Source organism: Carcharodon carcharias, chromosome 5 (assembly GCF_017639515.1).
Source record: "Carcharodon carcharias isolate sCarCar2 chromosome 5, sCarCar2.pri, whole genome shotgun sequence".
Taxonomy (NCBI): Eukaryota; Metazoa; Chordata; class Chondrichthyes; order Lamniformes; family Lamnidae; genus Carcharodon; species Carcharodon carcharias.
This window is the reverse complement of record NC_054471.1, coordinates 185,786,603-185,813,578: the sequence shown is the minus strand read 5'-3', so window position 1 is coordinate 185,813,578 and position 26,976 is coordinate 185,786,603. Positions and strand designations below refer to the sequence as shown.

The 26,976-nt window shown below is 42.7% G+C and overlaps 1 protein-coding gene across 1 annotated transcript in view; it reads right to left on the bottom strand.

The window, feature by feature from the left end:
- ldah (lipid droplet associated hydrolase) overlaps positions 1 to 26,976 on the bottom strand; it is a 380,424-nt gene that overhangs the window by 200,813 nt on the left and 152,635 nt on the right. Inside the window, exon 3 of the mRNA XM_041188040.1 lies at positions 24,826 to 24,960. Within this exon, the coding sequence (XP_041043974.1) occupies positions 24,826 to 24,960 (135 nt within the window). The remainder of the gene's footprint in view (positions 1 to 24,825; positions 24,961 to 26,976) is intronic.

Genomic DNA, 26,976 nt, shown 5'->3' with positions numbered 1-26,976 from the left:
TTATCACAAATAAGCATTTTAATCAGTGTTTAGCCCACCAGCTTTGAGTTGTCCAATTTTAAATAATTGAAAGCGATCTTACAAAGCTATGCAGAATGTTTACTAGTTACAATGGTGAACAGAAGTCAGTTCCTTAGCAATTTAGAAAATAAAAGCTTCTAAAAGGTGTCCTTGAGTGTTCTTGACACTCAATTGTACTTGAGCCTTAAAAAAGGCTTAATTTTAAGAGCCTTCTCAAAGTTCGCTAGCAGGCATAATTAGTGGAAACTTGTACTGGTGATTAAATCGATCTGGGAGTGTGGCAAGTTTTGTGGACAGAGTCAACTTCTAGCACAACTGATGCAAAAGATCACAAACTTCATTTGCGCTGTATGTTACCTGCGCTTGAAATTTCTCAAATTGAGCTGAAAAAAAAACCAGCCCAACCTTGCGCACATTCCAGACCACAGCATACAATCCTGTTGAGAGGGTTGACTCCAAGCTTTTAAATTCTTTAAAATAAAAAAAGTGGGTAATACATGCCCCAAGAAAAAAAAATTCTTACCCAGCCACAATGTAACTTGTATTTAAGCCTTGCCTAAGGCATACTGTTAATAATCACAAGACCATTTTGTACAGAATTCTGTGATCTTATGATAATTTCTAGCCATATTATCAAGTACAGCATTTGGCTTGTCTAGACACACTGTACTACTGACGCTCCACATCAGAACATGAATGAACATCAAATGGTGAAACCACCTGCAGGGTGCAAACAAATGTCACGTTTTTCTCCACTGAAGCAGATATTATGCTGTCCAAGGATACTTCACCTCTCATTATTTAAGGTCTATTTCAATAACACACATAATCAATGCAGTGATCATACTGCTTTTAAAGTTGTCAGCTTGATCAAAGGAGGAAGGCCAAAAAACTGACAGGTTAAAGTAGGTCTCTTGTTATGATCATCGTAAAACCTTGTCATTTATTGAAAATAATGGAAAAAGATTTGTTCTGATTGTTATGGATAGTGTTACGATCCCCGTGGGGAGACCATAAACCAAAATAATCAAATTTACAGAATTAACTCCCAGAGAAGCAACTACCAATAAGCTTTCACTTTTTGTAACTTTTACTTCAACATGGACCAGAACCAACTTAAACTAAGCATGAATTAACTGGCAAATGATATAGAATATGGGTAAATTTCCCTTTAAATAATTAATACAACAAAGATACGTCTTGCACAACCACAGGCATTCCCCTTCAGCATGTATGGCATAACATAGTAGCTTCATTGTTCCACAGTATGCTGGTCTTTATATGTGGAGAATAGGTCAAGAATCCTAGCTGACAACAGCCTTCACCCCTGAATTTCACAAATACGATTAGCATAAGCAAGGCACAGTTCTACGAACCCACTCTCCCTCAGGTCACAAGAGTCTTGATAGTGTGACTTTCCAGAGTTCCTTTTCAACTGACCAACCAGTAACACCCCAGTTCATGGTTTGGCCAATTTTAGGAAACCACTCAGCTCTGTAGTGTCTCTGAGCAACTCACATAGCTTTCCAGGTTTTAGAACTTTTCTGCCAGCTGCACACAATCTCCAGAAAAAAACTGACCTCTTTTTGTGAGTGATTTATTTCTTCTCCTCACCAGAATTGTTTTCCTCTTCCTGTCTTTGTCTGCTTTCTCTTTGTGTCTGCAACTGTGCACTGATCGCCTTCACCCTATTCGTATTTCTCCTTCGTGGCTGCAGCTCTCCTTTGTGGCTGTCAGCCACTCGGTTTCTTTCTTAACTTCCTTCCCGTTGCTACTGCTTTCAAGTCAAGGGTTGCCAGATCAGAAGGACCAATATTTCTTATCATAAGAAAATTATATTTGATTCAAACTCTTAAGGCCTTTTTAAACATTTTAGAAAACAATTACAGATTCAACAGACATTTTAAAGAAATTACAAATTTTTCTTACTGTACTGCTTTCCCGATCAAAAGTCTTCTCAACAGTGACACAACAACTACAATTATACAGATTTTCACTGGTTGGACTTTTAGTGAAATTGGGAATACTTTCACAAATAGTTCATGATTTTTCCATAAATATTAATTAGAGGAAATATTCATAACTGCATTAACAATGTCACTGGACACAGTGGCCAGAGAAATTCCTCCTTCAAAACAGGTCCACATGAACTGAACTGTCTTTTACCGAATGTTTAACCAACATATGGTTCTGTTGAAGGGTCATGAGGACTCTTTTCTTCTCCGCCGATGATGCCAGACCTGCTGAGTTTTTCCAGGTAATTCTGTTTTTGTTTTGGATTTCCAGCATCCGCAGTTTTTTGTTTTTTATATATCGGCCCGCAAATGTGATTTCATGCTGGCTGGCCAATTAACGGCCAGCCAGCGTGAAACGTGCGCTGAAATTCTCAGCGCTGCCTGGGTGGGGGCAGGAAGAGTGCGGGCGCCAACCTAACGTAGGGTGCAGGTAAGCACTTCAAGAGAGCTCCTTGAAGGCACAGACTAAAGGACACAACAAAAATGCCACAAAATATGTCCATGCAGCACAGTCAAGCACCTGAAAGCACACCTCATAAAAAAAAAGTACCCAGGTGTCTCTTATCTTATTTCCCCACAGAGATTTCATCCTGTACTGGATTGAGGTTTGAGCAAAAATGTGAATGCTGCCTGGCAGAATAGCCTGTCCGCCAGCTGTTAGTGTGGCTGGGCCATGTAAAATTGCTGTTAATTGCATTGTTAATCAACTTAATTGCCCACTTAATTGTCGGGGGGGGGGGGGCGGTGGCGTGCTTCTGCCATGTGCACGCGCTGAGTGAAATATCGTGCGAACGCACGATGACATCAGGATGCTCGCCTGACATCATCCTGCGCTGTTTCGCGTCCGGTACGCTTCCGCCCACGGGACATAAAATTCTGGCCTTTGTTTTCAGGGCTTTGGCAAGAAAGACTTCCTCCGATTGTGTGTTCATCTCAGGGGTACCTAATTTTCAGGGATTGCGAAAGCTGACCTTGCATGGAACCACCAGAATGATGAGGGAGGGTGGGGTCCTGATATAACATCACAAGCCCCTCTGTGTTGCAAGGTCCAATTCAGGGACATCCATCCTCACTATACTTATCTCCATTTGTACTGTTTTAATATGGCATGTAAAATATCCAAAAGCGGAGAAACCAACATGACTTATGTATTTCCAGATCTTACTGTAATCTTAATATACTCAACTATCATCTTAAATGTATTGATAATGCTTTTCCTTACCAAATTTGGAACAAACTTTTTTTTATTTCAATCTGTTTTCAAACTGCAATTTATTTCCTTGTTCTGTTGTGATTCATTAGATACATCCTTAAAATCAGAATCTTCTTCAGATAAAAGTAACAACATTTTTGCATTCAATCTTTCCGCTTCAATTTGTTGATGCCAGTTATACTGTTGAAGGCAGTATGGCAGGAAAATAAACAACCCAAAAACAAAGTACAATCCCACCCTCAATAATTTCTAAAGAAGTGAATGGATAGGTATTTTACATTGAGTCCGTTAAATGACTTTACTTTAATGAAGACCTGTCATTTTGGGTCTAATTCCAAATGTAGAGCTGCCCAAATGTCAGATATTACAGTATTGTCCACTCTGATCCCACAGCAGCTCCGCTGATTTATACATAATGTTGTGTCAATGTGGCATGAAAAGAAATCCAAAACTGTACTTATCAAAACTTTATTCTTACTGCTATTTTTAAAATAGACTTTCTGCTGTTACCAAAAAAGATGGCTGCTACATGTTACATGACCACAGGATTGGCCCTTAGTTAAGAACTACCAACAAGTGTTACAAGAACAACAGAATTCTCTTCTCCTTATCGTGGAAGCTCACACCCAATTGTAGAGACATTATAATCACAAAACCAAGAGTCTCACAGATCGAAACTCGCTATGCCTGCACAGTTAAGACTCATCTCACCCCCGGGACTGTCCAGGCCCATTTCAACATTGAGGGGACAATGGCCGTCATTTCCATCCTGATAAGCTTACTCCTCTAGCAAAGGCAGAGAGTCTGCCTAGACAATGGCTTCCTGACACAAGAACCTCAAGTTGGATTGTATCTCTTTAAAAAGCTAATGGCTGGGACATTACCAGTCCTGAAATCAAAACAAGTTCCAGACACTAGAAAACATCCATTTTAAATCATAGGGGGGGAAAGAAGGTCACATGACTCGAGGGACCATTTTGAAATTTCTAATATTCCTTTGAGATCTGAGGAACCCTCAGTCTCAGTCTGCTATATAATATCCAACCAGTGACCACCAAGAAGCAGAACTCCAGGCTGAACAACAGCCTGCTCCTCGAAGCCTGTCTCTGCTGCAAGATTTCCTACCATTGCCTGAAAAACTGACCCAGTCTCTGTGTACCAATTTTATCTTGCAGTATCAGCACCAACTGTAAAGTGAACTCTATACCTCTGGTCTTTTGCCAGCTGAACCCGAGCTCTTACATGAAAGAACTCCTCATTGCACTGTGACTGATAATAGTGTGAGCGAATATTATTTTCTGTGATTCTTTTACTGTCACTATCTATACTGGTAAAACTTCCTTTCTGTCCATCCCCTCTTACACACACACACACACACACACACACACACACACACACACACTGCGTGTGCGCCAGCCCACGTGTGCATCTGCTTGTGTGTGTAGTGGAGTGGGATGTTGTGAACACTATTCTGACGATGCAGATTATGTGTGCCAGGTGGACCAAATGCACAAGGGAAACTTGGTTGTGCTATCACAACAGTTTTGCAATTTGTATTTATTACAAGATGTGTGCACTGAATTCAGAATTAATAAGTTCACCAAGACCTTTAGAGATTTTTAAAATTAAATTAAAACATTTATTAACAAAATAAAAGATTGTAAGCACATACATAAGACTACAATTACTTACTTCTATCATAACTCTTAAAATTTCTAATTAACCTGACCCCTATTACACCCCCTTTAAGGCAACAGTCCAAAAATAGATTTTAGATTTAAAACAGAACCTGCAAATTAACACATTCCATTGTCATGGTTATTTACAAATGACCTTTCCCCAACTTCAGTTCCTTTACATAGCAGACTCATGCACAAATGGCTGGAGGCTTCATTAAGGCTATTTCACATACTCCTGTTAGATCTTTCACAGCCTTCTCCCACATAGCCTTTCATGCTCCTTAATATATGTTTTTCTCTTTTAATATGTAAATTCTATTGTTCCATATGTCTTTGAAACTGTATCTTCCTCATAATATAAAACTTTCATGTTGCCAATATTGTCAGTAACCTTTGGGAAAAATAAACACACTCCTTAGCCTTGCTTATCTGGCTAGTTGTAAACAGACAACTAACCAGATCACTTTGAAATCCAAATCCCTTCATTTATCTAAAAATGCAAATTCCGTTCCTACCTTACAAGCTAAGCCAGCATCTATGTTTATTCATTAAAATGTCAAGCATTTAACTTCTTTCGATGATTTCAAGCTTGCAGTCTACTTCACTCCAAACGTAATTAAATTGCACAGCCAGACCCAAAAACAGTTACCCCCTACTTCACAATAAACCAGAAAAATATTATGAAAATTATTATACTTTCATCACAACACTCCTCCCCTGGGTTTTGAATGTGAATAAACTAACCTTCTGAGTTAATCATAACGCGCGTATGTTACGAATTATCAGTAAACTGGATCGCACAAACTGAGGGTTTAGGAAAACACACCACAGCATACTTAAAAAATAATTCAAACCACCTTCTGCTTATGGACAGTTGGTGAGAGGAAAAAAGTTCAGTTTGCCTATCTCTTCTATCAGTGACATTTTAGACCAACTAGGAGGTCAATCCTCTATCAGGAAAAATGAGTACCACCTGAGGTATAACCCCTACTGAGTACTGAACTCTGTGCAACTCAGCAAACCCAATGTGTGACACTGGCAGTGCCTCTTAATGCAATTTGTTCATGTTGCAGTCACTGGAAAGGGAAATAATTCACAACATCAATGGTATGTCAGAGCCACATTCTTCAATTCCTTTTTATTATATGTGGAGGGGTCCTTTGAGTTAGAAGGTATTCCCCATGGCTTACATTCTTCCCCAAAATATTGAGCAATGTAGTTTAAGGCATATATAAATGTTATACAAATTCTATGTTGTTTTAATCGTACAGTATGTTGTAATCATCACTTGAGCAATTTTAGAAGTGTTTTCTCTGAAGGTGGTATATAATCTAACATTAACAGGTGGGCTCAGTGTGTGTATCATTACTTTCTTGCCCCACTCATTTTAAAACGAAAGCATAAAATAATAGTTTTTTTTTAATCAATTTTCTAAAATTTAGAACTTTGCTATTCATCCTTTGTTTATCTTATAGAGTGCCGTATCTGAACAAAATTTGCAGAAGTGCATCAAACCTGTAACAGGACTGCTGCATATCTCAATGTAATTATAATATCTTCACACTATATTTAGTAAAAATACAAAAATACAGGTCAGGATTTGGAAATTCTGCCTTATGCATCACATTCATTAAAGGATTAACTTGTTTAAACCAGTGTATTCAGTATATTAAAATAGGGCCTGAACTTCCTCAGAGTAGCAATGAGTGTTGGATTGCCACTCTGCTCCTAGTTTTTTTACCTCAATTTTTTTTCCCATCCTGTCTCGCCTGATCTTCTGACTCAGGCCGGGCGAGATCCAAGCAGTGCAGCGTGTCCCCAGGGCCTACCACTGAAGGGCAGCTTAGTTGAAGGGAGGAGGCTGCACCCTCTTTTATACAGCACTAGCTGCCATAAACCAGGTTAAGTTAAAGGTCCACTGAAGTTTACAGGTCTCTGACAGACCAGGGAGAAAGTAAGTGTGTAAGGTAATTGGATAGTATTTGAAGATTGGGGGGGTGGGGATTGGGTCGTTGGTGGAGGGTTGTCAGGGGAGGTTGTTGCAGGGGGTCTTCGGGGAGGGGTTGTCGGGATGGTTGGGGGAGATCAAGCCTCAGGTTAGGTCCAGTGGGCCTTGGGAGGGTTGGGTATTGGGTGGCGGCCCTTAGGGGACGGCAGGGGGTTTGGGTGTTGGGCCTTGTTGGGGGGGCGGTGGCGGCTGAGGGTGAGAGTCGGGCCTGGAACTGGGTGGGGAAATCCTGTGGGTTGGGGAGTTCCTGTCAGGGGTGTAGTCCCTCGGGAGTTGGGGGAGCCCTTTGGGGAGAGTAGTCGGGGATGTGGGGGTACGTCCCTGAGGGTCAGGGGGACGCAGCAGTCCCACGGCAGGGGAGTAGTCGGGTGGTGGTGGTAGGAGTCCCAATGGTTACCCAGAAGTTAGAAAAGGTTTTAATTCTTCTAACTTTTTCTGGGTAAAAGTAACATCAAAGCAAGATGGTTAGATTCTCTCTTGTTGCAGATGGTCATTGCCTGGCACTTGTGTGGTGTGAATGTTACTTGCTACTTGTCAGCCTAAACCTGAATGTTGTCGGGGCTTGCTGCATGCAGGCACGGACAGCTTCTGTATCTGAAGATCATGTGATTTATTTAATACACTGAATTTAAGTTCCCCAGCTGCTATGATGGAATTTATACTCATGCCTCTGGATCATTAGCCCAGGCCTCTGGATTAGCCCAGTAACATGACCATTATGCTAGCATATCCCATACAGCATTGAAGAAGACCAACTGACCCATCTCCTCTAGGATGGGTTTTTGAAACAATTATCCAATTCGTCTCTTTCATTGCTGCTCCTTCCCCATTGACCTACAAATTTCTCAGTTTCAAGTATTTATTCAATTCCCTTTTAATCAGGATCTGCTCTCACCAACCTTTCAGGCAGAGCACTACAGATTGCAACACTTTGTTGCACAGAAAAAAAAATTCTCATTTCCCCTCTTTCGTGAGGGAGAAGGTTCCAGTCCATCAATGATTTGGATTTGAAGGTTGTGGGTTAAGTTTCAGATCGGGGATTGGGATAAGAAAGAAATAACTTGCTTTACACAGCATCTTTCACATCTTCAGCAAGTTCAAAATGCTCAACAACCAATGGATTACTTTTAAGTACAGTTGTTGTCATGACATGAGCAAATGTGGCCGATTTGGTGTTTTAAAGGAAGGGGGAATGTTGGCCAGGACACAAAGAGAATTGTGTGCTGTTCTTTAAATAGTGTCCTGAGATCTTTTATTGCTTCAGTGACTTGGTTTAACATCTCATCCAAAAAACAGGCATCCTCGACAATGCAGCACTCCCGCAGACCTCACTGATGAATTAGATTGAATTACATGCAGCAGGTTGCTTGAAGCTGCAACCTTCTGATACAGAAGCAAAGGTGCTAACAAATCAGCTGAGCTGAAAATCTAAGAATTTAGGTTGACATTGCAGTGCAATGCAGTGCTGTCTTACTGTAAGGACTATCCTTCAAATAAGACATTAAACTTGTCTGAAACAAAAACAGAATTACCTGGAAAAACTCAGCAGGTCTGGCAGCAACGGCGGAGAAGAAAAGAGTTGACGTTTCGAGTCCTCATGACCCTTCAACAGAACTGACATTAAACTTGTCTGCCTGTTCAAAAGAGCTCACGGCACCGTATGAAGAACAGGGAATATTCTCTCTCTTTCAGGTCTGCAGTTCCTCCTCAAACAATATCACCATATAGCCAATTAACTGGCAATTCATCTAATTGGACACAAACAGGAGCAGAGTAGACCATATAGCCCTTCGAGGCTGCTTTTCCATTCAAAATGATCATGGCTGGTCTTGGGCTTCAACCACGTCTCTGCCCATTCCCTTGATTCCCTCAGAGACCAAAAGTCTCTGTCCCAGCCTTCAATGTATTCAGTGATGGAGCATCCACAACCCTGTGGGGCAAAGAATTCCAAAGACCCACAACCCTTTCAGTGAAGTAATTTCTTCTCATCTCAGGCCTAAATGACCGGCCCCTTATTCTGAGACAGTGCCCCCGTCTTTTAGATTCCTCAGTGAGCAGATACGATCTCTCAGCATCCACTCTATCAAGCCCCTTTCAGAATCTTTTACATTTCAGTGGGCAGGATATTGAGTTAGGTGTGTGGGTGCAGTCAGTGGATCCGGGAGCAGTTGGGAAACGGGGTGCCGCCTATGATCGGCCCCTGGCCATGATTTCACGCTGGGTGGCCAATTAACGGCCGGCCGGCGTGAAAGGCGCGCTGAAATGCTCAGCGCTGCTGGGGTGGGGGCGGGAGGAGGGTAATCGCTGAAATCCGCATGGGCACCAGGAAGTGCTCACAGAAAGCTCCCTGAAGGTCGCAATCTGCCTCAGGGAGCTGAGGAATCCAAAAGCCATAAATAAAGATTATAAAATATCAAAAAAAATGTCCACACATCAAAAGGAGTCACCTAAACATATGGATGTGAAAATTCTGTCCAAACATTTTTATCTTTATTTTAATTAGCCTCGGAAACATCATCCCGCCCTTGCATGAGGTTTCCTCAAAGAGGCAAAGGCTGCCTGGCTGATTCGCCCACCCACCAACCGTAGCGTTGGACGGGCAACAAAAAATCCCCGGTAATTGCAATGGTAATGTCCTTAACAGGCCTCTTAATTGTTGGTGAGCATGCTGCCGACTCTTGTGTACGTCCGCTGACCGAAGTATCGCATTAGCGCCCCGATATCATCACACGCTATTTCACGCTCGAACGCGTGCTCACACACACTCAGCGAAAAGTTCTGCTCCATGAGATCACTGCTCGTTCTTCTAAACTCCAGAGAAAAGAGACCCAATTTGCTCAGCCTCCCATATGTGCATACACAATAATAATCAGTGTATTGCCAATCATGTGCTGTGAGATGTTTCTGAGATAAAAGGCGTAAATGCAAGTATTTCTTTTCAGTAAATACCATTCCTTAATTCTTTTGCAAGCAACTAACCAGTTATTGAAGCCTGCTCCAGGTTTTTGGAGTGGACGGAGAGTAGTGACATAAATGATTTGGATTCGGAAAAAATCTATGATTTAGCTTTTATGAAAATAAGCATCAGATATTGGTCATGTCATTTAGAAAGCTTCTATAGTCTTTTGCCTTGGAAGAAAATCGTAATGATTGATAGAAGGCTTAAGACATCCTCCTATATTATTAGTCTTTCTGGCATCCTTGTTGATTCTCTCCTCCATGTCCTAATCACTTCACGCTGGCTATTTATGATTAGATAACAACTATTTATAGTTTCTGATAAATATCTCACAGCACAACATCCATGCAATAGGTGGATAAAAATTTGAACTCACACAACTTTGTGTATGCCTGATCTTTTAACTAAGGGCAAAATTTTCACTTGGGGTGGGGTGGGGTTCCACTTGGGGATGGAGAGGTGGGAAGGAAAGGAGTTCCATTTGGGGGGCTTAAGGAAAGGAGTTCCACTTGGGGGGCGTAAAGAAAGGAGTTCTACTTGGGGGTCTTGGGGAAAGGAGTTCTACTTGGGGGAAGGGGGAGGAGTTCCACTTTTGGAGGGGTGGAAAGGAGTTCCACTTGGTTTGGAGAGTGGAGGTGGGGAGGTGTTCAATTGGTTAGTGGCGGTGGGGGAAGGAATTACACGGGGAGCCAGGATGTGGATGTCCAGGTGGATGTGCAAGGGAGGACTCTGTTGGGACCATGCCTGCCTGCTTCCTGGGGAGCTAACCGAGGGTGGGCATGTTAAGAGGGAATGGTGAGAATGACCAAGGGCAGAGTGAGGCAGTAGGATGGGAGGGTTAGGGTGGAACTATAGCGGTAGAAGGGATGGCGAGGGTGGGGACTCGGAGGTAGACACTGGGGGGTGGGAAGGAGGAGGTCGGGGAGGTTAATGTGGATGGCGGTGGGATTTTTGGCTTAGAACATTGAGATGAATGTGATGTGTGAAGGATCCAAGAACGTGGGAGAGTGCTTGCACGAGGCTCCGAAAGGCCCTTCCACAAACACACTTCTCCCACCAGAATCATCTGTGGGCCAGCTGCCGGCTGCTGAACTGCTAATAGGGAGTGCGGGGGGGTGGGGGGGGAGTGGAAGCAGTGGGAGGACTCGCATAACCTGTCAATAAAGCTGAAAGACGTCCTCACACATTATTCAGTGAAAGTGAATATATTTTCAGATCGTAAAGTTACAAAATGTGTTCACCCGTGCAACTGTGCTCAACATTTCTTAACTTTTGAACACCTTAGACCTCCAGGCGCTGCTCTGACATCGCAGTGGTTGCCTCGGATGACATCGGTGTGGGTCCTCTGGTGAGCTGAGGCCTTGAGGGCCCCAGCTTGCTCTGGATGTCCTCTTGTGGGCCAGCTGCTCCCTCTGTGGTGACAGAGGATGAGGTTGAGGGGGTCACAGGCAAAGAGGACTCAGAGGGAGAGGACAGCCTCTGAGATTCCCAAGTGGATGATTCAAGGGTGTCTCGCTGCCGCTCCTCCTCCCCTCCGATGCCTGAGGGCCCCAGCCTGACTCCGTGAGGGGAAGGAGTATCTGGAACAACGTTGAAGTGCCCCATTTCCCTCTCATGTTGCCACTGCAGGAACTCACTTATGGCTCCCACGATGGAGTGCAGGTCTGTGCACATCTCCACATTCTGCTGGACCAGGGTCTACATGGCATCTGCCATGTTCCCCATGGAGACCTCCATACGCGGACACGTGGGCACCACTTAATCAGAGAGCAGGCCGATACACTCCTCCAACTCATGTGCCATTCTGTTGAGGGCTTCCAACTGCTCTGCGTGATGTTCCCATACCTTCTGCTGAATCTCCAGGATGAGCTGGAAGGCCAAATCTAGACGCTCATCATCTGACTCGGAGCTCACAGGTGCCTCTTCCCCAGCAGACCTCTGAGTGCCATAAACCTGCCTCCTCCTGCTGCAGACACTTGTCTGTGCGATGACCAACAAATTGTGAACCCAAGCCTGCTCTAGATCTAGGTCCCACCGAGGTGTGTGTCTCTGCGCTGGTGGAGGGTGTGCGTAAGTGCTGTGATGGGTCTTCTAGGCTGCTTATTTCCAGCTCTTCATTGAGGAGGACACCATTTGGCTCGAGCTAAGGATATGGTTGGAGCTTAGGGACTGGCTACTTGAGGATGTCGGCCGCTTGGGAGAGCTCCCTTTGAACCAAAGTAGAGATAATTGGTGCATGGCAGCAAGTCAAATGCAGGAGAGAACACTCACAGTTGTGCTGAGAGAGGGATGATGTGGTGCAGGATCCTCACATGGGTGTCACAGTCAAGGTCCACATTCTCACCCTTTAGTGCGATGGCACTTCTCAAAGTGAGTGTGGGACCTAACGTGGCCTACTCCACACCCAGTCTGAGGCCTCTTCCTGCTGATGTGAGCCAGCTTCTCTTGCATGAAAGCCGATGGAGAGAGTGTGAGCAGGACACATGGCACTGCGTGGAATGTTTGTGTGCTGAGCGGAGATATGGATGGGCCAAAGATGCGAGCTCCAGAGGATATGAGCCTGATGGAGATGTGAGGGTGTGTGTGAGAGTTAGTGGTGTTGTCCCTTGAGGTGTGAGATCCCTGTGGATGTGTGAAGGGTTTGTGAGTGTGTGAGTTGAGAGTGATGAGAAGAGTGACTTACCCCTGGCAGAACAGATGAGACTATTAATCTTGCTGCAGCACTGGATGGCTGTCCTCTTTTGCAGGGCACTGGCACTGACCACCACTGCCACACCTTCCATGCTTGATTGGTGATGTTGTTGCCTATCTTGTGGCCAGAGCAAGGGTAGAGGACATCACAGCGGGCCTCCACTGTGTCCAAAAAGCACTCAAGGGACACATCATTAAATGGGGGTATGGGGGGGGTGATGGGGCTGCAGTCTTTTTGCCTTTTGGGGCCATGTTTTTTTGCAGCAGTCATGGGCTGGAAGCACTCAGATGTGTGCGCACGGCTGCACTTTAAATATGGCGCCCGGCGTGATGAAGCAGCGAGTTGATGGCGTGGCAGGTGAATGAGAGCCCACCTGCCAGCGAAACGGCATGTTTCCCAGGAATGCATAATTAATGAAGCGGGATTGGGACGATACAGCACGAAAAGCCGCCATTGCAGCCAGCGGGTAAAATGTCCTGTTTCCCGCCCGCTACCACACTTAAGACGGAATTGTTCCAGATTTGCACTCAGACATTCAAAGCTGCCTGTGCAGTAAAATCCCAATAAGTCAAATCCCAGGAGATCTGCCAAAGAAAGTGGAGCTTCATGATGGCCAAGGAGGCTTGATTCCTACATGAATGCGTCTCTATGTAACCCGATATGCCTACAACACGGTCTATGTCAAAATCAACAGATTCAAATGCCAAATGAAAACAGCGAAGCAGTATTTTTTTATTCTATCATGGGCCAGCAGTTATTGTTCATCCCTAATTGCCCTCGAGAAGGTAATAGTGAGCCAGCTTCTTGAACTGCTGCAGTACGTGTGATTCAGGTACAACTACAATGCTGTTACGGAGGGAGTTCCAGGAGTTTGATCCAGTGGCAGTGAAGGAACAGTGATATATTCAAATATTCATCTTCAGCTGCTTCATCAATGACCTTCCTTCCATCATAAGGTCAGAAGTGGAGATATTCGCTGATGATTGCACAATGTTCAGCACCATTCGCGACTCCTCAGATACTAAAGCAGTCCATGTCCAAATGCAGCAAGACCTGGACAATATCTAGGCTTGGGCTAACAAGTCACAAGTAATATTCTCGCCACACAAATGTCAGGCAATGACCATCTCCAACAAGAGAGAATCCGACCATCACCTCTTGATGTTCAACGGCATTATAACTGAATTGCTGAATCCCCCACTATGAAACATCCTGGGAGTTACAATTGACCAGAAACTGAACTGGACTATCCATATAAAGACTGTGGTTACAAGAACAGGTCACAGGCTAGGAATTCTGTGATGAGTAACTCACCTCCTGGCTCCCCAAAGCCTGTTCACCATCTACAAGGCACAAGTCAGGAGTGTGATGGAATACTCCCCATTTGCCTGGATGAGTGCAGCTCCCACAACACTCAAGAAGCTTGATGCTGTCCAGGACAAAGCAGTCCGCTTGATTAGCACCACATCCACAAACATTCACTTCCTCCACCACCAATGCACAATAGCTGCAGTGTGTACCATCTACAAGATGCACTGCAGAAATTCACCAAGGCTCCTTAAACAGCACTTTCCAAAGCCATAACCACTACCATATAGAAGGATAATGGCAGCAGATAGATGGGAACACCACCACCCAGAAGTTCCCCTCCAAGTCACTCACCATCCTGACTTGGAAATATATCGCCGTTCCTTCATTGTCACTGGGTCAAAATCCTGGAACTCCCTTCCTAGCAGCAGAGTGGACTGCTGTGGTTCAAGAAGGCAGCTCACCATCACCTATTAAGGGCACTTAGGGATGGACAATAAATGCTGGCCCAGCCAGCGACACCCACATCCCGTGACTGAATTAAAAAATAAAATTTTCAAGTCAGGATGGTATGTGGCTTGGAAGGGAACTTGCAGGTGGTGGTGTTCCCAAACACCTGCTGCCCTTGTCCTTTTAGGTGGTTGAGGTCACGGGTTTGCAAGGTGCTGTTGAAGGAACCTTGGTGAATTGCTGCAGTGCATTTGTAGTTGGTACACACTGCTGCCATTGTGCGTTGGTGGTAGAGGGGGTGAATGTCGAAGGTGGTGGATGGGGTGCCAGTCAAGTGGGCTGCTTTGTTCTGGATGGTGTCAAGCTACTTGAGAGTTGCTGGAGCTACACACACACAGGCAAGTGAAGAATATTCCTTCACACTCCTGACTTGTGCCTTGTAGATGGTGGACAGGCTTTGGGGAGTCAGGAGGTTAGTTACTCTCCGCAGAATTCCCAGCCTCTGACCTGCTCTTGTAGCGACAGTATTTATATGACTGGTCCAGTTCAGTTTCCAGTCAATAATAACCCCCAGGATAGTTAACAGTAGTGTGTAAAAAAGTCTTTATTCAATTTGCTTACACCTTACAATGGCCCCGCCTTGTAAAAATCTGGAGCTTTGCATTGAAAAGTGTCAGGAGTCAGCTCAGGAAAAACGTCGTAATCTTTTTCATGCTCATCTTTGAACATATGTGATATAGTTCACCATGTCATCAATACAGTCAGACATGTTTTCAACATTTTGACGCTGCAGTGCGAAATCCCGGAGCACATCTATGGCCTTTGTGATATCAGCTAGGGAAACAAGTGGGCAAGAGACCTGGAATCTTCAGGGTTAGTAGCATCTTCGAGCTCCATTATTTTGCACTCATGTGGTCAGCACTGTGTTACGAAAAGCTTAGATAAATTCGTCTAATCTAGAGTTACCAATGTGGAATTTCAGTCTATCATGGGCATCATTCTTTTGGAATTTGCTATTCTGTGGGTGTGAATAATTGACATAACCAGAATTTTGAGTCATCAAAGTTTGACTCATTGCAATTTCACTGTACTTATCTTCTGAATTTTCAGCTTTGCATAGTTAGATGATATTTTACAATTATAGTTTGCCTAATATAAATGCTGTATTTATTTAGATATTAAAACTGTGATCCTATTTGTCTCAGTCTTGGGTTCCTTTGGAAAATCTTGAAACAATACTGTGTAATATATATAATATAAAAAACAGAAAGTGGTGGAAATACTCAGCAGGTCGGGTAGCATCTGTGGAGAGAGAAACAGAGTTAACGTTTGAAGTCTCTTCTTCAGAGCTGAAGGAAGGTAGAAACATCATGGGTTTTATGCAGTTGAAAGGAAGAGGGGAAGAAGAACGAAAAGGAAGGTCTGGATTAAGGTAGAGGGCAGGAGAGATGAAATGACAAGGATGTCATGGAACGAAAGACAAAGGGGGTGGTAATGGTTGTAGTAAATAAACAAACCTTTTTTTTCCCCCTCAGATTGTGTGACTGGCAGAATAATTCTGCCAGACCTGCTGAGTATCTCTAGCACTTTCCGCTTTTATTTCAGATTTCCAGCATCCGCAGTATTTTGCTTTTATACTATTGTGTAAAAAGCAGCCTGTTATCATGGTTAAAAAAAAAATCAGAGCAAATGCAGTGCTTTTCTTTCCCCGTAATAACCGAAGCTGCCATAAATAGAACCTGAAAACTATTTACTTTACTTAGGGTGTAATGTAAACTATAAAGCAATTATAATCGGCCTCAATAATGATTCCTGATTAGATGTTTTTTGTCTGTGAGCAAGTCAAATAACACCAATCTGCCTTGAGAAAGCTTAAAACTGAACTGCTAGATTTCTCCATTGTCAGTTGCATCCAAATCTACTCTGGATATCACAGAAAGGCCTAGATATTGGACTGTATTGTGCCAATTTTGAGAGACACAAAATGGGCACTTAAGGATTCACTAAATCGAAAGCCATGCATGCTATGGTCAGTTGCTCCAGGGGCTCAGCAGCCAATGTTCTAATTCGCCACTTATTCACCGAGTAAAGGAGGAATCTGGAACCAGTCTTTCCTTAACATAGGTTTATTCACATAACCCAGAGAGCACAGACACAGACTCACTTTTTCTTCCTCCTATCCCACACAGGTGAATACCGCTTCCACAAGAATAATGCCCTAACCTTTCCCCAATTAGTAATAGCTGCTCTCACATACAATGAAGTGCATGCTCTGATTGGAACAGGATTGCAACATTAACAGATTCTCTTCTTTCTTAAAGAAAAAATTAACAAGTGCATATTTACAGACAAAATCTTAAAAAAGAGAAATAAATCATACACTCTCAAGACTCACATCATGAGTCATCCTTCTTCTCAGACTTCCAATAACTTCTCACTGGAAACCCTCCTTTTGGTAAAACAATCAGCCAATTGGTGGGGTGGTGGAGGGGTGTGGAGAGGTGGTGGCATAGTGGTATTGTCACTGAACTAGTATTCCAGAGACCCAGGGTAATGCTCTGGGGAACTGGGTTTGAATCCCACTACAGCAGATGGTGAAATTTGAATTCAATAAAAATCTGGACTTAAAAGTCTAATGATAGACCATGAAACCATTGCCGATTGTCATTAAAACCCATTTGATTCGTTAACGTCCTTTGGGTCAGGAAAGCTGTTGTCCTTACCTGGTCTGGCCTACTTGTGACTCCAGACTGACTGCAATATGGTTGACTCCTAAAAAGCCCTCTGAACAAGGGCAATTATGGATGGGCAATAAATGCTGGCCTACTCAGCGATGCCTACATGCCATGAGCAAATTTAAAAAAACTGATGGCTTATATCTACTCATTTGAGTTTGGAGATTTCATTTTTCTCTACTATCTATTTCAGACTCGTGATATCAATTCTTAACCTTTTCTCATTCACACACTTTGTGGGGTGCACATTATCCCAAAGGGAGCAATTGTCTATATAACATTCTACTGGTATGGTTTATTCTCCCTGATGTAGAATTTCCCCAATATCTTCAATAAAAGGAAAACCAACTGCCTCGACAATGCAAGAGTCTCTGCAGCCAGGATACATTTTACTATTCTCATTATTTCCTTGGCCTCCAAACCTTTCCCACTTTCTCCCATATGAAATATTATGAAACCAGCTGTGCCTGAAAACCCAAAGGTTTGCATGAGAGGCATCACTAAAAACAATCAATTTTACATTCTTAGGGTTAACCAAAGATGGAAGTTTCAGATCGTATTTCTCCATCCTTAAATTTTTTTAATGTTTTGCTCGCCCACAATGTCCTCGACCTTTGGATGTTTCAGTACAGTACTCAGTTCTAAGACATCAAAACTTGTACCCGGCCTTGGCTGTGTGTCTAGCCAATTTAAATGCCTAATTAGACTTCACAGCTGCTCTGTCTCAGCTTTGGAAACATCTGCATCTTTTGGTGAGGCTCTGGCACAATTGACTGTGATAGGGTTGACACTTCCTAAGCATTGTTGATGTAAAGTAACATTAGGCTCAGACTGTCTTTCTTTCCAACCCAATATATTTAAAGGCCCCAGAAGTCTGACTCCCAACCTTAAATTTGGTTCTAATCCTGTCAATAACATGGTTTTGGAACTCACTAATACCACCCCATAGGATGTCATCAACATGCATCATAAAGATGCCCGACAGCTTCCAACCATGGTACTGATAAAACGTGGCAGGATCTGCCTTCGGTTGGAGCAACCCAATTTTAACAAAACTGGTCTAACTGAAAAGTACCATACTCTGGAAGCATCGTTCAGACCATTGACACATTTATTTAACCTCCATAGTCTTCCTTCTACATCTGGTGCCTCCTTGGGAGGTTGGAGAAACACTTCCATTTGGAGATGATCCCCCTTCAGATTTTATGTCTATTAACTGGCATTCCCAAGAAAACTTTGCTTAAAGGGCCAAAAAACTTATTAAAATTGTCTTTCTAGCTGAGAATGAGTTCACCCTGACCTCTTTTTCTCCTACGCATTCTTCAAAATCCTGGGCAACTAACCTATCCTTGGCCTTATAATTCCATCCAGTAGGACCTTTTCTGTGCAGATCCATCTATGTAATGATACTAGCTGACCCCTATCTGGGACCACTGAATACACGCCAAACTCTCTCCAGCTGTCTAACTCTTTCTGTTAACCTCCCGTATGGCTTTATCCCCTAACTTGTTGGCAGCTACAACAATATCATGGGGACGTCTGCTTCTACCATCTTGTAGGGATGGTTCTGCATTCTCCATTCTGCTGTATCATCTAGTCAGGCCGTGACCTCTACTCACCTGTTGAAGTCTTTCCGGGTATACCCTGAGGCCTTTTCTACCATTTGTGAACATTTCCACAACCGGGATTCATCGCTCGACTCATTATTGTAATTCAAGCTACACTTCCTTATTTTCCATTCTTGTACTCCATTCTTCCAGTCTATGGCCTTTGCTGCTTGTCCATCATCCTGGACATTCAACAAATTCTTATATTTTCCATTAAATTTTCCTGCCTATCCCACTGTTGTTACATCCCTACAGTCATACAATCCTTCTGGACCGTACGACACCCAGGAACCCACTTTGGGCAGTTGGCCTCTAGACAAAACAGCCTTTTCTTGTTCATCGTGATCAGCTTCTCTACTGGCATCTAACTCCTGATCTATCATATCCTGACCCTCTGGCACTACCCCACAAAATAGATGAGTATGTGATGCAGATGGTGCTTTGTATATCCTCTTATCACATTGTCAGTATTCGAAAATTTATAATTCACTCTGATGACCTGTGAAGATTAGGCTTTTATTATTTGATTCCTCTGTTGGGATAATCAGTGTTTTCCCCTCATGTCCTACAACTTTCCCTAGGCCTTTCCATTCTCTATGCCACTCTCTCTGGAAATAAAGCAGATTACTGGAAATAAAGTCTACCTCAGATGGGTTTATGCAATGTCACAACGCTGTCTGAATTCTTTCCAAAACTTCAGCCTTGATAAAAGCTTTCCCGACTACATGTAATGCGCTTGAGCGGGTAGAGAAAATAGAACTAATTATAGTTCCTTCTAGGGCAGGGGGAGCATCAGACAGCATTGAAGGCAACTTGGGATTCCTTCCATATACCGATTAGTACAGGCTAGACCCACATCCGCCCCCCCCCCCAACCATTTGCGAAGAGGTTTTAGCATGTAGCGCCCATGCCATTGCTGTTTGTAAGCTGGTGGGGTCAGCCAGTATCTTACGCAACATCTCGTTGATTACTGCGTGATTACTCTCACATAAAACATTGCAGAACAGGCTCTCAGCCGCATGACTATAATATTCAAATTCTTGTAAGTCCCAAAATTCATCATTTGCGAATTCTCCATTACCCATCAAAGATCTGGTTGTCGTTTCTAGTCCAGTGCCAACCCATTTGTCCACGACCTAGGCCGGGATTTTCTGGCCCCGTTGCGGATGGGACCCGCCGTGGGCGAGGCGGCGCTCCAGCCAGAAGTCCATTGACTTGTGGTGGGACCGGAAGATCCCGGTGGTGGGCGGGTGCAGAAAATCCCAGCCCTTGTCTACGGAGGCCTGTTTGCCCTTGACATTTATCACCATAGGTAGGCTGAATCTAATTGCCATATCCACAATGGTGTAACATTAAAAAAATCTTGATCCTTGTCCCATACCTTTATGTTCATAGCCTAAATTCTCTGACAAGTGGAAGACTTACAACAGGATGTGTTGGGGAAAAATTTTCCCCCCATCGGGGGAGAAGTGTGGGAGCGGGCGCAGGTGGGCGCGCCTCCGATTGGCACCCCCAATTGGGAGCGCACTGCCATTTTATGTGATTCGGCGAATTAACACCCACCCAGCATGAAGTCCACCAGGAAGCGCTATGTGCTCCCTATGTGGGCTGGGGGTTTGCGGGGGGTGGGGGGGGGTGCAGATTCCCTCAGCCGGGAGTGCATGAGAAAGAGCACACAGATCTCCCTGAAGCTAAGTGCTGCCTCAGGGAAATCAGCTCCAATTTAAAACTTTCATTAAACATGTTTAAAAATTTTCCCTGCCGTGTCCCCTCATGTGATATTGTCACATGAGTTGGGACTTGTCCATACGTTTTATTGAAACCTTTCTAAAAGATTTAAATACCCTCATTCCGCCCATGGATGAGGTTCCATGCTTTTTCCGAAGCCCACCAGGCAGGTCCGTTAACGACCTTAATTACTTTCTCAATGGCCTTAATAGGCCGTTGATAGGTTGGCGGGCACGCATGTGACTCAGCTGCGCCCCCACTGACCTGAAAATGGAAATGACACAGGGTGACGTCGGGAGTTCCACCTGACGTCACCCCGTGTCATCTTACACATCGGCGAGCGGGCCCTAACCCCTTTCGCCGAGAGGAAGATCCTACCCTTTGTGTTCTCTGGAATTTTACACAAAGGTCACATTGAGATGCAACTTGCTCGATAAGAGTTTCATATTCCCTGTCAGCCACTCCAGCATCCTGCAGCAGAGCTTTTAATTTCTGTGATAAATGATGTGTGAATTGTCGATGTAATTTCCGAATAATTATTTTTCTGTCAACCAAACTCTTATCACCTGAAGTCAACAATACTGAACTTCTCAATAAGAAATATCTGGTTTCCTCAATGGTATGCAGTAATACCCTGATCGAGTGAAATGTAAATCCACGGCTTTCCTTAACGCAAGTGCCTTGTCATTTTCCATATCCAGTTTCATCTGCACTTTTTCATTGAGGACTTGCTCAACAATAAAGGTATCTCACTGGAGACCACATCAGAACTAATGAAGAGACTTATTCCAGCTACCTTGCAGGGATGACCATTCTTTTGAAAAACTTTAGCTTATGGTCGTACCCAAACCTAAAGCAGGTGGAGCTTTCATACTCTTTAGCCTATCTTCCTTGTCGAGAGATTCCAAGTAGCAAAATTGAGCCAGTTCACCCCACACACCTTAGCGGTGTAACTGCAATCCAACCACACAGTTGAAAGAATCAGCAACCAAAACGCTCATCACCAGACTCAAGCTTCCTGTAACCAATACGATTCCTTCAGGCTAGTCATCATCATTCTCAGTATCAGATTTGTCTGTTTCATTCATTAGCTCAAAGCCTCGATTTTTGAATTTTGGGCAATTAATTGCATAAGGATATTTGGAATCACAACAAAAACAAGTTAATCATTCCCCACGCATTTCTAGGGTTCAAGCAGCTATATTCACCACCTCAGATTCATTTTTTGTATTGATTCTCAAATTGTCTTAAAGTGTTATGCTCTTCAAACTGCCTATCAGCACCTCTGTCTTGTACTGATGCCTGCATTTAGTATTCAGGCGATCTTGAAATTCAGTAATCATGGAGTCTTCCATTCTTTGCATCACTGCAGGGTTGCCTGTATTTGATCTGAAAGTAGCTGGAAATGACTTCTTTCCCAAAATTGTCTTTTGGACAGCAGCTATTTGGCCTAAAAGAGAGTCTTTTCCATGAAATTGAACTCCCATCAGTAACAGAAATCTATCTATAAGCAAAATCTGTGCACCATCCAGTAATCTGAATGCAAGTACAGGCTCAGGGATCTCTAGGTCAAACTTTGTCAATTTCTTATGTCTCTTATAAGTCCATAATATACTCCTCCATGGACTGATTACCTTCTTAAATTTATCAAAAGTTGACCACATTTTGTAGGCTTCCAACAGTTCATCTTTCTTGTATATCCTATCCATAACTTGTAATAGAAGAGTCAATCCCTCTTCAGTATTCAAGACACCCACATCCAGCTCAGAAAATACTTTACCTCTAATCTTACTTTTCACTTAGCCTACCTTGCTTCCTCCTGGATAATGAGGTAACACAAATCCACATTTCCACCTTATTTTTCTGCTGCTCATACGTTTTCGACCCCGGTAAAACTGATGGATAATCAAAGCTTGAGAAGTTGCATCGAGCCTCAGCCGTTTTGCAGCAGAGGTTGTGGGGAACAGTACTTTTGTCAGAAGATAGAGACAAAATTCCTTATTCAGCTTTCAACTACCCGAGTTCAACATTCATCCTCTGCTACCATGTTCAGGTTCGCTGCTCACTCACTGAGTAAAGGAGGGATCTGGAGCTAGTTTTTTCTTAACTTGGGTTTATTCACATAATCCAGAGACAAAGGCACAGACTCCCTTTTACTCCCAACCCACACCACACCGCAACACAACACATCGGTGGAAACCGCTTCTTATATATACTTAAGAGTAATGCCCTAACCTTTCCCAAATTAATAACAGCTGCTCTCACTTACAACTAGAGCATGCGCTTTTTTGTAACTGGATTGCAACATTAACAGCAAAACCGTGGTTCTTACAGACCCACCTAAAAAGTAAGTTGATCACCTTTACTTTCCTTATTGTAGAGCCAAGATACACAGATGTGGACCTCTTAGCTCTACATTAGTACAGCAAGCTGCTGCTGGCTTTGCCCTCCCAGTTGCCTCCCTCCTACCCCCTCAACTCACATGGGGCTTTGGGCAGTTGTTTGAGCCTGCATGGAGCCCAATGGTATTGATCCCTTGGGGCCAATGAGCTACCCTGAGGCCGTGAATGACATCTGCATCTGAGGCCGGTGGGTCAATTTGCCATGATGATGGCATTGCCCTCATTCAGTGGTTGCAGTGTGTGCTGCCCCAGGATCATGCCCCAATTCAGGCACAAAAGTGCTCTTGGCCCAGGCCCAAAATATCTTCTGTTATTGACTCTGTTATTGACTTCTTCAAATTGCAGTTTCAAAACTTAGGCACAATCCCTCCATCTTTAAGTGAATAATAGAAGCAAGTTGAATCAGCACTCATGACAACTAGTAAATCTGGGAATGACTAAGATAGCACCATCATATGTTATTCACTGACTTTGATTACACTGCATCTATGTGTTTGTCCTACTAATGGGGTTAAGGCTCATCTTGGAGATCATCCTCTCAACCTTCCCAAGTTGACCCCATTTAAATCATCCTGGGCCATTTGTTCCTCAGCTACCACTTTTTCCTTTCACTTGAGTAATGTGCCACATGAAGAAGGTAATAAATGGTTCACTGTTTGCATTTGCCATCTTTATTGCTGAACATGTGTTTCATATATTAACTGAGCCCATTCCTTCTCTCCTTACAATGAACTGCAGCACTGCATCCAACCAGTTTAGCAATGACTGCCCTGCATGTGCCTTATACATCTGTGCATAATTATTTTAATCCAGAAGAGGTTTAGGCAAGGTCTTTTCTTCACAAAAAATGCTATAAAAGTGCCCTAAGCACATTACACTGTAGGATAGGAGTATGCACAGTAGTGTGTGGAGACAACCTGAAATGAAAATGTATTGCTTCTGGATGAAAACCATGTGGAGATACTTCTCATACATCATAACTGCAGTTCAATCTCTTAGATTATAGTGCACAATCCAAACAAAAATATGGCAACAAGGTGTATTCAAGATCTTGGCCAACACCTCTAAAAGTCAAAGGTTTAAGTGTCAGTAGTAACAATCTGCTTAACAGTAGAGCAACCCTTCATTGGGGTTTGAAGCATTACAGAATTAGTCAAGGTGTAAGAAGTATTGCTTCTCCCAATTTAGTAAAGCTCCTTTTCAGTCTGCCTTAGTAAATTGCTTTTTTTTAAAAAAGTGGAGATGTTTCACTTGGAACACGAGGATTTAAACTTTTGTATTCCTTTGTTAGTATTGTGTTGAGTTCCCAGCAAAAGTACTGAGAGGTGTGCCGCTGCAGAGAAAACATTCTCTTCAATCCACTCCACTGTGTACAGACTAAGTGCTACTTCATGTTCGCTGTAAGCAGGAAATAACAAACATATGGAGCTCTGCAAAGGATGTGAAGACTAAAATAAAATCAAATAATTAAATCCACATAATCCACCACAAAACACCTTGCCTCAACTTCAGTTTGAAGCCAATACATGCACACTTCAGCCTCAGCAGGAAGTTCTACAGGCTTCTCATCTACATGCAGATTGGGTTGTCTCAATGAACAGTTTAGGTTTCATTTATCCAATTAAACGATCTACAAAATATTTTGAGGGCTCAAAGTAAATTCCTACACTAGATAAGTGTATCATACATATAATTCCCATATATTATAATTTAATAAATAAAGTAGAATACAGAAGTATTTGGATGTGCACTTGCGATGCCATGGCATTCAAGGCTATGGGCCTACTGCTAGAAAATGTGATTAGAATAATTAGGTACTTGTTTGACCGGCGCAGACTCGATGGGCCGAAGGGCCTTTTTCTGCGCTGTCGGCCTCTATGACTCAGAAGGTGACACTTTCAATAAAAAGTAATCCATAGAGGATTCAGCTGCCACACAGTTATATATAACCACCTGGAACTAGAAAGAAGACAATATTATTTTACAGACTTTAGACTGTATACAGTACCTTCCATCATCTCTTTGTCTTCTGGGGGGACACAGTGGCCTGCGTGGCTTATGGCCCAGATGGGATACTTCTGGTTGAGAATCTTGTATAAGATCTGCATGAAGGGCTTGTAGTAACACACTATCCCCGGGTTCCCTGTGAAAATACACAAAAGACAATGGATCTTTTAGGAAAACATTTTAAAGTGGAAGAAAATAGGCCACATATTCAGTTTTGGAATTAAAAAAAACATGCAGTAGAGGAAGAAATTGATGATTATTTAACCTGTAGGAGGTTAAATTTCCTGGAAAAAAATGAGCAAAATACATGGTTTCTGATTTCGAGATAAATGTCCGCATATTTATCTTGAATATTATCCAGTACAACTGAAGACAGAAGTCTAAAATAAACAATTATGGAATAGATATAATTTCAGACTCAAAAACCTTAATAAATGCACTGCATAATTCATCATTAGTTTAACAGCACTTCAAGTATATCCAACATTTGTAACATAGTAGAATTCTATTAAAAAAAGAAATATTGAACACAAAATTTTTGTAATTATATATTGCATGTTATTTGCTATTTCTATAAAAGAAAACATTTGCACCTAAAGATAACTGAGGAGCAGATTGCACAATATGCACATTTAGAAATCCATCCCTGAAGGTCATGCACTCTCAGCAGGAAGTTCCAGAAGCTTCTCAACCACACCCCTAGAAAGAGCAATTCACCTCAATGAGAAAAAAAAAATTACAAAATGAGCTAGGTCATGCACCTGCCTTCCTTCAATAACTAAACTCGCATATGAATAATTGCCACTTGGATGAAGTGCTAGGTGTGCTGTCAACAGATCTTGAATCAATACTTCCAGGAAAGTATAGGAGATGATGAAAAATGCAGCATTAAAATGTATTGAGAATAATACATAATTGTCATACATCGTCACAACTTAAAATATCAAGTATTTTTGTAGTTTTTCCAAACAAAGCAGCACCCTTACTCATGGCCCATCCTTAGACACTGTTGCTCAGAAACCTGCCCCATTATTTATTCTGAAGAAAAAGTAGGGGATAGGATCAGTTCTTGCACATTTAATGAATATGGGGAAGGTCATTTATTTTACTCAACGTAGTAGATTGAGCTCACATTCGTTCAGTCTCAGGCATGAGATAATGTTTTATTTACCAGAGCTAGAACATAGGTTCTGAGAGACATCTTAATTCTCCACATTAGTAATGGATAAACAGCCCAAAATGACAAAAGAAAAACATAAGTAACTACAACTTGACACAAAAATACAAAAGGAATTCTAGAAAATGTTCATCAATGGGTGCTTTATGGTTGTGATGATCATAATTAATAGTGGAGCAACATTAGGAAGTAAAATGTTCAAATCCAATTAACAAATATAGAGGAGCAAAATACTCTGGATGCTGTAAATTTAAAATTAAAACAAACAAAAAAATTGCTGGAAAAACTTAGGTGCCTGATAAGTTTAAGACAAGGTTGCAGCTTCTGTTGTTCCAAATTTCCAACGTTGAATTAATATTGCTGTGAGGAGATGAAGACCTCACTGTATATTTTCATAAAATATATACAAATAACCTTGTGACTATTTCTAAATTTTTAAAAACCGGGCAAAGACCTTTAAAAATGGCTGAATATATGTTGGTCTGTGACCCCTGAACAAAAGAAGCTACTTAGCAGTATCGGGAAAACCCGCACATGGTTATCTCTGGGGATCCACTAACGACCCCCTGTGGGCTGCACAGGACAAATTCAAAGAGAGCTATACAAAGGCCATCTCATTTCATAACTTAGGCTGACCAAGGAGTCTGCTCATCTGCTAAGAAAAAGGACCCCCGCTACCTTCCTTTCAATTCTTAATGGTTGAGACATTTAACAATCTTGGAGACCCAGATGAGGCATGTACATCCCTTGTCAAAGGTAATGTGGCGAGGTAGGAGTCATGTGACGGGGCCTCTGGCTTGTGGAACCAGTAATATTGCCTTACTGAACTGAAAAGCTCAGTCTGCTGTTTAAAATCTGACTAACAGGCCACACCAAAGCAGCTCTGGCTCTTGGACACTTGGCCCCATCTACCCTGCTTCTGCTAAAATTCTGTACCATCTTCTACAAGACTGATTTATCTCTGCGTGCCTATCT